General features: G+C 60.1%; 3 protein-coding genes across 3 annotated transcripts; all 3 read right to left on the reverse strand.

Moving 5' to 3' along the window:
• Positions 1-249: 249 nt before the first annotated feature.
• LOC120038327 (extensin-like) lies at positions 250-2,510 on the reverse strand. Its single transcript, XM_038984118.1, has 5 exons — positions 2,248-2,510; positions 1,676-2,014; positions 1,227-1,433; positions 738-1,163; positions 250-565 (listed from the first exon to the last, which is right to left on the reverse strand). Exons 1-5 carry the CDS (start codon positions 2,508-2,510, stop codon positions 250-252), a joined length of 1,551 nt encoding a protein of 516 aa, XP_038840046.1.
• A 341-nt stretch (positions 2,511-2,851) lies between these two features.
• Positions 2,852-3,772, reverse strand: LOC120038328 (extensin-like). The gene has a single exon (XM_038984119.1). It carries the CDS (start codon positions 3,770-3,772, stop codon positions 2,852-2,854), a length of 921 nt encoding a protein of 306 aa, XP_038840047.1.
• Positions 3,773-3,850: 78 nt separating this feature from the next.
• LOC120038329 (extensin-like) lies at positions 3,851-5,369 on the reverse strand. The gene is made up of 2 exons (XM_038984120.1): positions 4,619-5,369; positions 3,851-4,479 (listed from the first exon to the last, which is right to left on the reverse strand). The coding sequence occupies exons 1-2, from the start codon at positions 5,367-5,369 to the stop codon at positions 3,851-3,853; spliced, it is 1,380 nt and encodes a 459-aa protein (XP_038840048.1).
• Between the last annotated feature and the right edge of the window lie 10,006 nt (positions 5,370-15,375).

Consider the following 15,375-nt stretch of genomic DNA (forward strand, 5'->3'; position numbering starts at 1 on the left):
CTCCTTTCTTGCGTAGGAGAGGACACTGGTGGGTTGGGATCTGGTTTAGTGGGCTACTGGTGAGGGTGGGGAGAGGAATGATGGGGTGGGATCTGGTAAGGTGGGGAGAGAACTGATTGGTGATTGGGGCTCTAGGTAAGGTGGGGAGAGGAGAGATGGGGTTGGGGATTGGGGAGGAGGTTAGGGGATGATGACCTGATGGGTTCGGGGTTCGTGTGGGTTTGGGGCGCTCTGGTGATTGTTGGGGCTCTAGGTGGGGTGGGGGGATTCTGGTGGGGTGGGGCTGTGGGTGGGGAGAGAAACTGGTGAGGTTGGGCTCTGGTGGGGTTTTGGGGGGAGAGGGCCTGGTGGGCGTTGGGCGGATAGGACCTGGTGGGGGTTGGGGGAGAGGAACGGTGGGGTTGGGGGAGAGGACTGGTGGGGTTGGGAAGGGGACCTGATGGGGTGGTCTTGGTGGGTTGGGGGAGAGGAACTGGTGGGGTTGGGCTTGGTGAGGTGCGGGAAGGACCTGATGGGTCTGGGGCTCTGGGTGAGGTTAGGGGAGAGGGCCTGGTGGGGTGGGGATCTTGGTGAGGTTGGGGGAGAGGGGAATGATGGGGTGGGAGGCTTTGTGAGGTTGGGGGATGAGGACCTGCATGGGTTGGGGCTTTGGTGAGGTTTGGGGGAAAGGAACTGGGGGGTGGGGAGAGGACCTGATCGGGCGTTGGAGCTCTGTTGAGGTTCGTGGAGACGGGTACCGATGGGGTTGGGCGGAGGAGGTACTGGTGAGGTTGGGGCTCTGGTGAGGTTGGGGAGAGCGACTGGTGGGGTTGGGGATAGACCTGGTGGGGTGGGGGAGAGGACCTGGTTGGTTGGGGGAGATGCTGGTGGGTGGGGGAGAAGACCTGGTGAGCGTTGGGTGAGAGGAACTGGTGGGTTGGGGCTCTGGCGAGTTGGGGGAGAGGACCTGGTGGTATTGGGGCTTGTTGAGGTTGGAGGCGAGAGGACCTGGTGGGGTTGCGGGCCTCTGGTGAGGTTGGGGGGAGAGATTGATGGGGTGGGCTTGGTGAGGGTTGGGGGATGAGGACGGTGGGTTGGGGGCTCTGGTGAGTTGGAGGAGAGGAAACTGATGGGGGTTGGAGCTCTGGTGAGGTTGGGGCTTGGTGGGCGTGGAGGAGAAAGAACTGGTGGGTTAGGGGATTGGTGAGGTTGGGGGAGAGGAAATTGTGGGGTTGGGGACCTGTGACGTCTTTGGGCTCTGGTGAGGTTGGCTCTGTGGGGTTGGGTGCGGGAGAGGACCGGAGGGGTTGGGGATTTTGTGCAGTTGGGTATTGGTGGGGTTGGGATCTGGTGGGGTGGGGATCTGGTGTGGTTGGGGATCTAGGGGGGCATTGGCGGATCTGTGGGTGTTGGGGATCTGGTGATGTTGGGGATCTGTGAGGTTGGGGATCTGGCTTGGGGTCGGAGGGAGAGCAACGGATGGGGTTAGGGGATCTGGTGGGGTTAGGGGAGGGGAAATGATGGGCGGGGATTGGTGGGTTGGTGAGAGGAAATGATGGGGTTGGGATCTGGGTGAGGGTTGGGGATTGGGGGTGTGGGGGATGGACCTGATGGGGTTGGGGATAGGTGAGTTGGGCGAGAGGACCTGCTGGGTTCGGGCGCGTGAGGTTAGGGATCTGTGGGGTTGTGGGAGGACCTGTGTGGTTGGGGGAGCAGTACTGGTGGGGTTGGGGGAAGAGAACTGCTGGTGTTGGGATCGTTGGTGGGGCTATGGTGGGGTGGGGGAGAGGACCTGGTGGGGTTGGGGATTCTGGTTAGGTTGGGGCTCTGGTGAGGTTGGGGGAGAGGGAACTGAGGGGTTGGGGATTGGTAAGGTTGCGGGGAGAGGAACTGATGGGATGGGCTTGTTAGGTTAGGGGAGAGGGACCGAGGGGGTGGGGTTCTGGTGGGGTTGGGGCTCTGGTGATGTTGGGGCTCTGGGAGGGGGTTGGGGATCTGGTGGGGTTGGGGCTCTGGTGGGGTTGGGAGAGGGAAACTGGTGGGTAGGGGAGGAGAGGAGAGGAAATGGTGGGTGGGGGAGAGGGACCTGGTGGGGTTGGGGATCTGGTTAGGTTGGGGACTCTGGTGGGGGGGGGGGGGAACTGGTTGGGTTGGGCGAATCTGGTGGGTGAGGTTGGGGGAGAGACGGAACTGAGTGGGGTTGGGGATTGTGAGGTTGGGCAGAGGGGATTACTGATGGGGTGGGATCGGTGATGTTTGGGAGAGGACCTGATGGGGTTGGGGTTGGTGGGGTGGGGCTCTGCGATGTTGGGGCTTGGGGGGTTGGGGATTCGGTGGGGTTGGGGCTCGGTGGAGATGATCTGGGTGAGGTTGGGCGCTGGTGGGTTTGTGGATCTGGTGGGGTTTGGGGATCTGGTGGGGTGGGGGAAGGACCTAAAGGGGTTGGGGATCTGGTGGGGTTGGGGATTGGTGAGGTTGGTGATGGTGGGTTGGGATCTTGGGGGGTTGGGGACTAGGTGGGGTAGGGGCATCTGGTGAGGTTGGGGGAGAGAGAACTGATGGGGTTGGGGCTATGGTGGGTTGGGGATCTGGTGGGGTTTGTGGAGGGGACTGGTGTGGTTGGGGGAGAGGTACTGGTGGGTTGGGGGAGAGGACATGCGGGGGTTGGGAATCTGGTTAGGTTGGGCCTCTGGTGGGGTCGGGGAACGAGGACCGGTGGGGTGGGGATATGGTTAGGTTGGGGCTCTGGTGAGGTTGGGGGAGAGGAACTGATGGGGGGGGATCTAGGTAAGGTGCGGGAGAGGAACTGATGGGATTGGGGCTCTGGTAAGGTTGGGGAAGAGGAAGATGGGGTTGGGGACTATGGGTGAGGTTAGGGGATAGGACCCTGATGGGAGTTGGGGTTTCTAGGGGGGTGGGGCTCTGGTTGAGGTTGGGCTCTGGTGGGGTGGGGTCTGGTGGGGTTGGGCTCTGGTGGGGTTGGGGAGAGGAGCTGGTGGGGTTGGCGAGAGGAACTCGGGGGTGGGGGAGAGGACCTGGTGGGTTGGGATTGGTTTAGGTTGGGACTATGGTGGGGTTTGGGGAGTGTGAACTGGGGGGGTTGGGATCTGGTGAGGTTGAGGTTGGGGGAGAGGAACTGATGGGGTTGGGGCTCTCGTTGTGAGGTTGGGGAGATGGTACGATTGGGGTTGGGATCTGGTGAGGTTGGGGACGAGGACCTGATGGGGGGTTGGGGTTCCATGTAGGGGTTGGGGCCCTGGTGATGTTGGGGCCTCTGGTTGGGGTTGGGATATGGTGGGGTGGGGCTTTGGTGGGGAGGGGATCTGGTGATGTGGGGCTCTGGTGGGTTTGGGATCTGGTTGGGGTTGGGGATCTGGTGAGGGTGGGGGAGAGGACCTAATGAAGTTTGGGGATTGGTGGGAGGTTGGGGATCTGGTGAGTTGGGGATATGGTGGGTGTTGGGGATCTTGATGGGGTGGGGATCTGGTGGGTAGGGAATATGGTGAGGTTGTGGGAGAGAACTGAGCGGGGTTGGGCTTGGTGGGGTCGGGACTCTGGCTGGGGGTGGGGGAGAGGACGGTGGGGTTGGGGATCTGGTGAGGTTGGGGGAGAGGAACTGAGTGGGTTGGGGGAGACGACCTGGTGGGATTGGGATCTGGTGGGTTTTGGGGAGAGGAACTGATGGGGTTGGATCTGATGAGGTTGGGCGGAGAGGAACCGGATGGGGGTTGGGTGGGGGCATGGTGAGGTGGGGAGAGGACCGATGGGGTTGGGGTCTGGGGTGGGGCATCATTGTGGTGTTGGGGCTATGTGGGGGTGGGGATCTGGTGGGCTTGGGGCTCTGGAGGGGTAGGGGATCTGGTGAGTGGGTTTACGTGTGGGGTTTGGGATATGGTGGGGTGGGATCTGGTGGGGTAGGGGATCTGGTGAGGTTGGGGGAGGAGGAACTGATGGGGTCGCGGATCTGGTGAGGTTGGGGCTCTGGTGAGGTTGGGGGAGAGGCATCGTGGGGTGGGGGGAGAGGACCTGGTGGAGTGGGGATCTGAGTGGGGTTGGGGGATGCTGGTCTGAGGTTGGGATTGGTGGGGTATGTGTATCTTGTGGGGTTGGGGATCTGGTGGGGGCTTATGGGATTCTGGTGAGGTTGGGGGAAGAGGGACTGATGGGGTTGGGGCTCTGGTGTGGGTTGGGAGGACTCTGGTGGGGGTGGAGAGGACTGGATGGGTGGGGAACTATTGGTGGGTGGGGGAGAGGAATGTGTGGTGTTGGGGAGAAGACCTGGTGGGGTTGGGGATATGGTTAGTTGGGGGCTCTGGTGGGTTTGGGTGAGAGGAACTATATGGAGTTGTGGGACTCTGGTGAGGTTGGGGGAGGAGAGGACCTGATGGGGTTGGGGCTTGGGAGGTTGGGGAGAGGACCTGATGGGGTTGGGGTTTGGTGGGTTGGGGCTCTGGTGGTGTTGTGCGCTTCTGGTGGGGTGTGGATCTGGTGTAGGTGGGGCTACGTTGGGGTAGGGGGAAAATTTTTCTGAGTGAGGTTGGGTTTCTGGTGGGGTTGGGATCTGGGGGGTTGGGGATATGGTTGGGTAGTGGGATCTGGTGTGAGGTGTTTTTTGTTGTTGTGTTTGTGGGAGCGGAACGATGGGGTGGGATCAGGGCTGAGGTGGGGCTCTGAGGGTGTTGGGAGGAGAGGGACCTGGTGGGTTGGGGAGAGGACCTGGGGGTGGTGGGGGACTGTAGGTTGGGGCTCTGGGGGTTTGGGGGAGAGGAACTGATGGGTTGGGGATAATGGTTGAGGTTGGGGAGAGGCACTGCAGGGTTGGGCTCTGCGGAGGTTGGGGAGAGGACCTGATGGGTTGGGATCGGTGAGGATGGGGGGCGAGGACCTGATGGGTGGGCGTCTGTGGTGTTGGGGATATGGTGGTGTTGGGACTCGGTGGGGTTGAGGGAATCCTGGGTGGGGTTGAGGGCTTGGTGGGTTAGGGATCTGTGTGAGGTCGGGTTTCTGTGGGGTTGGGGATCTGGTGGGTGGGATAGGGTAGGTGGGGATCTGCGTGAGTTGGGGGAGAGGAACTGATGGGTGGGATACTGGTGAGGTGGGGGAGAGGAAAACTGCGGGGTGGGGCTCTGGTGGGTTGGGCTCTGGTGAGGTTGTGGTGAGAGGCAATGGTGGGGTGGGGATCTTGGTGAGATTGGGGGGAGAGGGAACTGGTGGGGTTGGGTCTGGCTGAGGTTTGGGCTCTGGTGGGTTGGGGGAGAGGCGAGAGGACAGATGGGGTTGGGGCTTAGTGATGTTGGGGCTCTGCTGAGGTTGGGGCTAGGTGCGGGTTGAGGGTTTTGGTGGGTTTGGGGCTTGGTGAGGTTGGAAGAGAGGCAATGGTGGCCACACATGGTGGCGGATATGGTTGGGGTGGGGGTCAGTGGACCTGGTTGGTGTGGTATCTGGTGAGGTGGGGATCTGGTGGGGGTCTGGGGAGAGGATACTGGTGAGGGTTGGGGCATATTGGGTTAGGGTGGGGGAGAGAGGACTGATGGGTTGGGGCTCTAGGCGGTTGGGGCCCTCTGGTGAGGTTGGGGCTATGGGAGGTTGGGGGAGAGGAACTGGTGGGGTTGGGGATCTGGTGGGTGGGAGAGGAACTGATGGGTTGGGGCTTGGTTGGATGGGGGAGAGGAACGATGGGGTTGGGGCCATGGTGAGTTTCGTGCTCTGGTGGGTTGGGGGAGAGGAAACTGATGGGGTTGGGGTCTGGTGGGGTTTGGGGGAGGATGATGAGGTGGGCGGCTCTGGTGAGTTGGGGGGAGAGAAAAACTGGTGGGGTTGGGGAGGAGGACCTTGGGGCGTTGGGGATCTGGTCAGTTGGGGCTCTGGTGGGGTTGGGAGGCGACCTGATGGGAGTTGGGGCTCTGGTGCGTTGGGGAGAGGACTGATGGGTGGTTGGGGCTCTGTGAGGTTGGGGAGAGGAAACTGGGGGGTTGGGGGAGAGGACCTGGTGGGGTAGGGGGGATCTGGTTAGGTCGGGGCTACTGTGGGGTTGGGGGAGAGGCAAAATGAGGGGTTTGGGATCTGGTGAGGTTGCGGGGAGAGGAACTGATGGGGTGGCTTGGTGAGTGGGGAGAGGACCTGAGGGTTTGGGGATTGCGTGAGGTGGGGGCGAGGTCCTGATGGGGTTGGGGTCTGGTGGGTTGGGGAATCGGTGGTGTTGGGGCTCTGGTGGGGTTGGGGCTTGGTGGGGCAGGGTCTGGTGAGGTGGGTCTTGGTAGGGGTTGGGGGACTGGTGGGGTTGGGGCTATGGTGGGTAGGGGATATGGTGAGGTTGGGGGAGAGGAACTGATGGGGTGGGGATCTGGTGAGGCTGGGTCTATGGTGGGGTTGGGGAGAGGAACTTTTTTTGGGTGGGGGGAGAGGACCTGGTGGGGCTGGGGATCTGGTAGTTTGGGGCTCTGGTGGATTTGGGGGAGCGGAACTGATGGGGTTGGGATCTGGTGAGTTGGGGAGAGGAACTGATGGGGTTGGGGCTCGGTGAGGTTGGGGAGAGGGAACTGATGGGGTTGGGGATCTGGTGAGGTTGGGGGCCAGAAAACCTGATGGGGTGGGCGTTCTGGTGGTGTGGGGCTCTGGTGGTGTTGGGCTCTCGGGGGGTTGGGGAATATGTGGGGTTGGGGTCCTGGGGGTAGGGGATCTGGTGAGGAGGTTGGGTCTTCTGGTGTGGTATTTTGGGGATATGGTGGGTTGGGGATCTGGTGGGCGTAGGGGATCTTGGTGAGGTTGGGGAGAGGAACTGATGGGTTGGGATCTGGAGGTTGGGGGAGAGAACTGAGGGGTGGGGGCTCTGGTGGGGTTGGGGCTTCTGGCGAGGTTGTGGGGAGAAAGGCAACTGGTGGGTTGGGGGATATGGTGAGGTTGGGGGAGAGGAAACTGTGGGGTTGGGGATCGGGTGACGTTTGGGCTCTGGTGCGGGTTGGAGGGAGAGGCCTGATGGGGTCGGGGCTCTAGTGAGGTTGAGGCTCTGGTGAGGGTTGGCTCTGCGTGGGGTTGGGGTTCTGTGGGTTTGGGGCCTCTGGTGGGTGGAAGAGAGGCAATGGTGGGGTGGCATCTGGTGGGTTGGGAGGGACTGGTTGGTGGGGATCTTGGTGAGGTTCGGGGATCTGTGGGGTTGGGGAGAGGAAATGTGGGGTGGGGATTCTGTAGGGGGGGGAGAGGACTGATGGGGTGGGGCTCTAGTGGGGTTGAGGATCTGGTGAGGTTTGGGGGGCTCTGGTGGGTGTTGGGGGAGAGGAACTGGTGGGGTTGGGGATATGGTGGGGTTGTGGGGAGAGGAAACTGATGGGTTGGGCTCTGTTGGGTTGGGGGAGAGGAAACCGATGGGGTTGGGCTCTGTGAGGGCTCGGGTGCTCTGGGGGGTTGGGGAGAGGAAGACTGATGGGGTTGGGGATCGGTGGGTTGGGGGAGAGGAACTGATGGTTGGGGCTATGTGAGGTTGGGGGAGAGGAACTGGTGGGTTGGGGGAGAGGACCTTGTGGGGTGGCGATTGGTTAGGTTGGGGCTCTGGTTGGGGTTGGGGCGGAGGGACCTGATGGGGTTGGGGCTCTGGTGAGGTGGGGAAGAGGACCTGATGGGGTTGGGGACTCTGGTGAGGTTGCGGGAGAGAACTGCGTGGGGTTGGGGGAGAGGACCTGGTGGGTCGGATCTGGTTAGGTTGGGCTTCTGGTGGGGTTGGGAGAGGAACTGATGGGTGTTGGGATCTGGTGAGGTTGGGGGAGAGAACTTGATTGGGTTGGGGCTCTTGGTGAGGTTGGGGAGAGGACCTGATGGGGTGGGGATCTGGTGATGTGGGGGGGCGAGGTCCTGATGGGGTTGGTAGGGTTTGGTGGGGTTGGGGCTATGGTGTGTTCGGGCTCTGTGGGGTGGGGATCTGGTGGGGCTGGGCTTGGGTGGGGTAGGGGTAGGGGAGCTGGATGAGGTTGGGCGAGAGGACCTGATGGGGTTGGGGTTATGGTGGGGTTGGGGGCTCTGGTGAGTTGGGCTCTGGGGGTTTGGGGATATGCGTGGGGTTGGGGCTCTGGAGGGTTGGGGATCTGGTGGGGCTTTGGGGATCTGGTGAGGTTGGGGGAGAGGAACTGTTGGGTTGGGGTATGGTGGTTGGCGCTATGGTGGGGTTGGGGAGACGGAACTGTGGGGTTTGGGGAGAGAGGGAACCTGGATGGGTTGGTGGGATCTGGTTAGGTGTGGCTCTGGTGGGTTTGGGGGGAGGAGGAGGAAAATGTGGGTTGGGAATCTGGTGAGGTTGGGGAGAGGAACTGATGGGGGTTGGGGCTCGGTGAAGTTGGGGAGAGGACCTGATTGGGTGGGGATCTGGTGATGTGTGGGGGGCGAGGACCTGATGGGGTTGGGGTTCTGGTGGGGTTGGGCTCTCGGTGGTGTTGGGGCCGTGTGGTGTCGGGGATCTGGTCCGGGGTTGAGGGATCTGGTTGGTAGGGGATCTGGTAAAGGTTGGGTTGTCTGTGGGGTTGGGGGATCTGGTGGGGTTGGGGATTGGTGGCGCGTAGGGATTGGTGAGTTGGGGAGAGGAACTGATGGGTGGGGATCTGCGTGAAGGTTGGGGGAGAGGAATGATGGGGTTGGGCTTATGGTGGGGTTGCGGCTCTGGTGGGGTGTGGGAGAGGCACTGGTGGGGTGGGGATCTGGTGACGTTGGGGGAGAGGAACTGGTGGGGTGGGGATCTGGTGAGGTTTGGGCTTGGTGGGTGGGGTAGAGGCGATGGGGTTTGGCTTAGTGTGTTGGGGCTATGGTTGAGGTTGGGGAGGTGGGGATGGGGGCTCCTGGGAGGTTGGGGGAGAGCACCTGTGGGGACTGGCGATCTGGTGGGGTTTGGGAGAGGACGGAGGGGTTGGGGATATGAGGATGGTTGCGTGCTCTGGTGGGGGATTGGGGGAGAGGAAACTGGGGGGTGGGATATGGTGGTGGCGGCGTTGGAGGGAGAGGACTGATGGGTGGGTTGGTCTAGTCGGCGTTAGGGGCTATGGTGAGGTTGGGGGTTTCTGGTGGGTTTGGCGGCTATGGTGAGGTTGGAAGAATAGGCATGGTGGGGTTGGCGATCTGGGGGGTTGGGGGAGTGCGACCTGGTGGGGTTGGGGATCTGGTGAGTTCGGGGATATGGTGGGAGTTGGGGAGATGATCTGGGGGTTGGGGATCTGGTAGGTGGGAGGAGAGGACTGAGGGTTGGGGCTCTAGTGGGGTGGGGCTTGGTGAGGTTGGGGCTCTGTGGGGTTGGGGGAGAGGATCTGGTGTGGTTGGGGATTGGTGGGGTTGGTTGGGGGAGAGGAACTGATGGGGTTGGGGCTCTGGTGGGGTTGGGGGAGAGGAACTGATGGGGTTGGGGCTCTGGTGAGGTTCGGGCTCTGGTGGGGTTGGGGGAGCGGAACTGATGGGGTTGGTGCTCTGGTGGGGTTGGGGGAGAGGAACTGATGGGGTTGGGGCTTTGGTGAGGTTGGGGCTCTGGTGGGGTTGGGGGAGAGGACCTGATGGAGTTGGGGCTCTGGTGAGGTTGGGGGAGAGGACCTGATGGGGTTGGGGCTCTGGTGAGGTTGGGGGAGAGGAGCTGATGGGGTTGGGGCTCTGGTGAGGTTGGGGGAGAGGAGCTGATGGGGTTGGGGCTCTGGTGAGGTTGGGGAGAGGAACTGGTGGGGTTGGGGCTCTGGTGAGGTTAGGGCTCTAGTGACGTTGGGGCTCTGGTGGGGTTGGGGAGAGGAACTGATGGGGTTGGGGGAGAGGACCTGATGGGGTTGGGGCTCTAGTGGTGTTGGGGCTCTGGTGAGGTTGGGGTTCTGGTGGGGATGGGGGCTCTGGTGAGGTTGGGGGAGAGGCACCTGTGGGGCTGGCGATCTGGTGGGGTTTGGGGAGAGGACCTGGAGGGGTTGGGGATCTGGTGAGGTTGGGGCTCTGGTGGGGTTGGGGGAGAGGAACTGGTGGGGTTGGGGATCTGGTGAGGTTTGGGCTCTGGTGGGGTTGGGGGAGAGGACCTGATGGGGTTGGGGCTCTAGTGGTGTTGGGGCTCTGGTGAGGTTGGGGTTCTGGTGGGTTTGGGGCTCTGGTGAGGTTGGAAGAGAGGCAATGGTGGGGTTGGCGATCTGGTGGGGTTGGGGGAGTGGACCTGGTGGGGTTGGGGATCTGGTGAGGTTGGGGATCTGGTGGGGTTGGGGGAGAGGATCTGGTGGGGTTGGGGATCTGGTAGGGTGGGGGAGAGGACCTGATGGGGTTGGGGCTCTGGTGAGGTTGGGGATCTGGTGAGGTTGGGGCTCTGGTGGGGTTGGGGGAGAGGATCTGGTGGGGTTGGGGATCTGGTGGGGTTGGGGGAGAGGAACTGATGGGGTTGGGGCTCTGGTGGGGTTGGGGGAGAGGACCTGATGGGGTTGGGGCTCTGGTGAGGTTCGGGCTCTGGTGGGGTTGGGGGAGCGGAACTGATGGGGTTGGTGCTCTGGTGGGGTTGGGGGAGAGGAACTGATGGGGTTGGGGCTTTGGTGAGGTTGGGGCTCTGGTGGGGTTGGGGGAGAGGACCTGATGGAGTTGGGGCTCTGGTGAGGTTGGGGGAGAGGACCTGATGGGGTTGGGGCTCTGGTGAGGTTGGGGGAGAGGAGCTGATGGGGTTGGGGCTCTGGTGAGGTTGGGGGAGAGGAGCTGATGGGGTTGGGGCTCTGGTGAGGTTGGGGAGAGGAACTGGTGGGGTTGGGGCTCTGGTGAGGTTAGGGCTCTAGTGACGTTGGGGCTCTGGTGGGGTTGGGGAGAGGAACTGATGGGGTTGGGGGAGAGGACCTGATGGGGTTGGGGCTCTGGTGAGGTTGGGGCTCTGGTGAGGTTGGGGCTCTGGTGGGGTTGGGGATCTGGTGGGGTTGGGGATCTGGTTGGGGTTGGGGGAGAGGACCTGATGGGGTTGGGGCTTTGGTGAGGTTGGGGCTCTGGTGGGGTTTGGGGAGAGGAACTGATGGGGTTGGGGCTCTGGTGAGGTTGGGGGAGAGGAACTGATGGGGTTGGGGATCTGGTGAGGTTGGGGGAGAGGAACTGATGGGGTTGGGGCTCTGGTGGGGTTGGGGGAGAGGAGCTGATGGGGTTGGGGCTCTGGTGAGGTTGGGGGAGAGGCACTGGTGGGGTTGGGGCTCTGGTGAGGGTGGGGGAGAGGCACTGGTGGGGTTGGGGCTCTGGTGAGGTTAGGGCTATAGTGACGTTGGGGCTCTGGTGGGGTTGGGGGAGAGGACCTGGTGGGGTTGGGGGAGAGGACCTGATGGGGTTGGGGCTCTGGTAAGGTTGGGGCTCTGGTGAGGTTGGGGCTCTGGTGGGGTTGGGGATCTGGTGGGGTTGGGGATCTGGTTGGGGTTGGGGTTGGGGATCTGGTGAGGTTGGGGCTCTGGTGGGGTTTGGGGAGAGGAACTGGTGGGGTTGGGGGAGAGAACTGGTGAGGTTGGCGATCTGGTGAGGTTGGGGGAGAGGACCTGATGGGGTTGGGGATCTGTTGGGGTTGGGGGAGAGGAAGTGGTGGGGTTGGGGCTCTGGTGAGGTTAGGGCTCTAGTGACGTTGGGGCTCTGGTGGGGTTGGGGGAGAGGAGCTGATGGGGTTGGGGGAGAGGACCTGATGGGGTTGGGGCTCTGGTGAGGTTGGGGCTCTGGTGAGGTTGGGGCTCTGGTGGGTTTGGGGATCTGGTGAGGTTGGGGATCTGGTGGGGTTGGGGATCTGGTTGTGGTTGGGAATCTGGTGAGGTTGGGGCTCTGGTGAGGTTGGGGTACTGGTGAGGTTGGGGATCTGGTGGGGTTGGGGATCAGGTGAGTTAGGCTCTGGTGAGGTTGGGGATCTGGTGGGGTTGGGGATCTGGTGGGATTGGGGATCTGGTGGGGTTGGGGATCTGGTGGGGTTGGGGCTGGTCATAAGTAGTGCACTAAATAGGGAATAGGTTCTACTCATTTACATGTTTTAAGTTTCTGGGACTTCACAGCCCTTCAGCGTTCCTTTATGGGACTTTACAGCCCTTCAGAGTTCCCCTCTAAAAATGTTTCTGGGACTTCATAGCCCTTCAGAGTTCTGTTATGGGACTTCATGGCTCTTCAGAGTGCCTCTCTCAAAATGTTTTCATCCAAGCAGCTGCTGTTTCAGGCTTGAATACTTTTTCTCCACTAAAATATGTATATATCTTTTTTTACAGTTACATTTTCGTTGCAGCTCTGAAAGCTGTGGTTTCTTCGTAGTAGTTATATCCAGTGCCAGATAGCCAGGCACAAAGGCATAGACTTCCAGACAAACAGGCACAAAGATATTATCAAGGCACAAGGCGAGACCAAAATGTAGACCCAGGACGCAGATGGTTGGAGTCTTACAATGTTTACTAATCCAAAGGGATAGGCAAGAGAATGGTCGTGGACAGGCAAAAAAGGTCAACACTAGATCAGAGTCCAGGAGGTACAGAGTGGCAGACAGGCTCATGGTCAAGGCAGGCAGAATGGTCAGGCAGGCGGGTAGAAAGTCCAGAAACAGGCAAGGGTCAAAACAGGGAAGACTAGAAAAAGGAGAATGCAAAAAGCAGGAGAACGGGGAAAACGCGCTGGTTGACTTGGAAACATACAACACAAACTGGCACAGAGAAACAGGAAATACAGGGATAAATACACTGGGGACACCTGGAGGGGGTGGAGACAATCACAAGGACAGGTGAAACAGATCAGGGCGTGACAGTACCACCCCCCCTCCTCTAGGGATGCCACATGGTGTCCTACCTGGGCGCATACCTTGCTGACCGGGGTGTGGGCGGTGGAAATCGGTGATGAGGGCCGGGTCCAAGATGTCTTTAGCAGGAACCCAGCACCTCTACTCCGGGCCATAACCCTCCCAGTCAACCAGGTACTGGAAACGCCTGCCCTGTGGTCGAACCTTCAGGAGGCGTCTCACCGTAAACGCTGGCTGGCCACCGATAACCCGGGGGGAGGGATGGGCCTGGAGACAGAAGACAAAGGACAGTGAGACACAGGCTTAATCCTAGACACTTGGATGGTAGGGTGAATACAGAAGGTACGGGGTACGGGGTAACACAAGACGGACAGCAGTGGAACTCAGGACTCTGGAGATGGGAAAAGGACCAATGAACCGGGGAGACAGCTTGCGGGACTCTACCCAAAGGGGCAGATCCCGAGTTGAAAGCCATAGCCTCTGCCCAATGCAGTAGCGGGGAGCTGGGGTCTGGCGACGGTCCGCTTGTCGACGATATCTGGAGTTGGTTTTGAGTCTCTGGTGAGGTTGGGGAGAGGATCTTCTCCAGGTACGTCGACAGCGGCGGACAAACATCTGGGCCGAGGGTACACTGACCTCCTGCTCAGGGAAGAGTGGAGGCTGATACCCCATGGAGCACTCGAAAGGAGTCCCTTGGCAGAAATGGGAAGAGTGTTCCGGGCATACTCCACCCAGATCAGTTGTCAGCTCCAGGTAGTGGGGTTAGTTGAGACCAGGCACCTTAAGGTGGTCTCCAGGTCTTGGTTGGCTCGCTCCGACTGACTGTTGGTTTGGGGATGGAATAAGGGTGCAGAATGCCTTCCAGAACTGAGGCGAGAACTGAGCCGAGAACTGAGGACCCCGATCGGAGACCATGTCTACCGGGTGTCCATGGATCCGGAGAACATGCTGCACCATAAGTTGGGCCGTCTCCTTGGCAGAAGGTAGTTTGGGGAGAGGGATGAAATGGGCGGCCATTGTGGGCCACCAGAAACGTTGTCGAAGGAAGGCTAGTGTATGACGGGACCCTGGATGACAGGTCAGCCTGGAGGAATGAGCCCATTCCAGGACCCAGGACTGGGTTAGGGACAAACAGCCGGTTAGCTGAGCCACCTTCAGGTCCAGGTTGGGATTGTTGCGCCTCGCAAACCAGGTTCTCAATACCCAAATCCACAGTGGCAGCAAGGCATGAGGTAGGGAGAATGGTTTTGGAAGTCGAGGGTGTGGCAGAGGAACTGTATAGGCGGGAGAGAGCATCAGGCGTCACAGTTTTAGACCCTGGACGGTAGGAAATGGTAAAGTTGAATCTGGTAAACAGGAGGGGCCACTGAGCCTGCCTTGAGTTGAGGCGCTTGGCTGAACGGAGATATTCCAAGTTTTTATGGTCGGTCCAGACCAGGAATGGCTGTTCTGCTCCTTCCAGCCAGTGCCTCCACTCCTCCAACACCATCTTCACCGCCAGGAGTTTTCGGTTGCCAACATCGTAGTTCTTCTCAGCAGGATTGAGACGATGGGACAGGAAGGCACAGGGATGAACCTTCTGGTCCTGGGCAGATCGCTGGGACAGGATGGACTTCACTCCAACATCCGAAGCATCCACTTCCACGACAAATTGACGTGAGGGGTCCGGCTGGACGAGGATGGGTGCTATTGTGAACCGATGCTTCAGGTCCACAAAGGCTTTGTCGACAGCTGGAGACCATTTGAACGGTACCTTGGGGGAGGTGAATGCCGAGAGGGGGGCCGCCAAGGTGCTGTAATCCCGAATGAAACGGCGGTAGAAGTTTGCAAACCCAAGAAACCGTTGCAACTGCACCTTGGACGTAGGTTGAGGCCAATCCACCACTGTTTTCACCTTTCCAGGATCCATCTGAACATTGCCCTCAGCAATGACATATCCCAGAAAGGTGATCGTAGAGCAGTGGAACTCACACTTCTCGGCTTTCACGAACAGTTTGTTCTCCAGGAGGCGCTGAAGGACCTGTCTGACATGAAAAACATGTTCTTGTGCAGATCGGAAAAAAGACAGAATGTCGTCCAGGTAGACGAACACAAACCGGTTTAGCATGTCCCGAAGCACATCATTGACCAAAGCCTGGAAGACAGCGGGGACATTGGTGAGTCCAATGGCATGACCTCGTACTCATAATGTCCACTGGCTGTGTTGAAGGCTGTCTTCCACTCATCCCCCTCGCGTATCCGAACCAGGTGGTCGGCATTTCGAAATGTCCAACTTGGAAAACATGGTAGCCCCCTGGAGAGGTTCAAACGCTGAGGAGAGGTAGGGGGTAACGGTTTTGACAGTGATATCGTTAAGTCCCCTGTAGTCAATACACAGGCGCAGGGTCTTGTCCTTGTTCTCCACGAAGAAAAACCCTGCGCCGGCAGGAGATGCAGAAGGACGGACGGCCCAGTGGCCAGAGACTCCTCAATATACTCCTCCATAGCTTTGGTCTCTGGTCCGTACAGAGAATACAACCGACCCCGAGGTGGTGTAGTGCCTGGGAGAAGGTCAATGGCACAATCATAAGGATGGTGCGGGGGAAGGGAAGTAGCACGTGCCTTACTGAACACTTCCAGGAGGTCATGGTATTCAGTAGGAATAGCAGAGACATCCACAGTCTTGCTAACATCCTGAGGAGGACGACTTG

The sequence above is a fragment of the Salvelinus namaycush genome, unplaced genomic scaffold (assembly GCF_016432855.1).
Source record: "Salvelinus namaycush isolate Seneca unplaced genomic scaffold, SaNama_1.0 Scaffold2133, whole genome shotgun sequence".
Classification (NCBI taxonomy): Eukaryota; Metazoa; Chordata; class Actinopteri; order Salmoniformes; family Salmonidae; genus Salvelinus; species Salvelinus namaycush.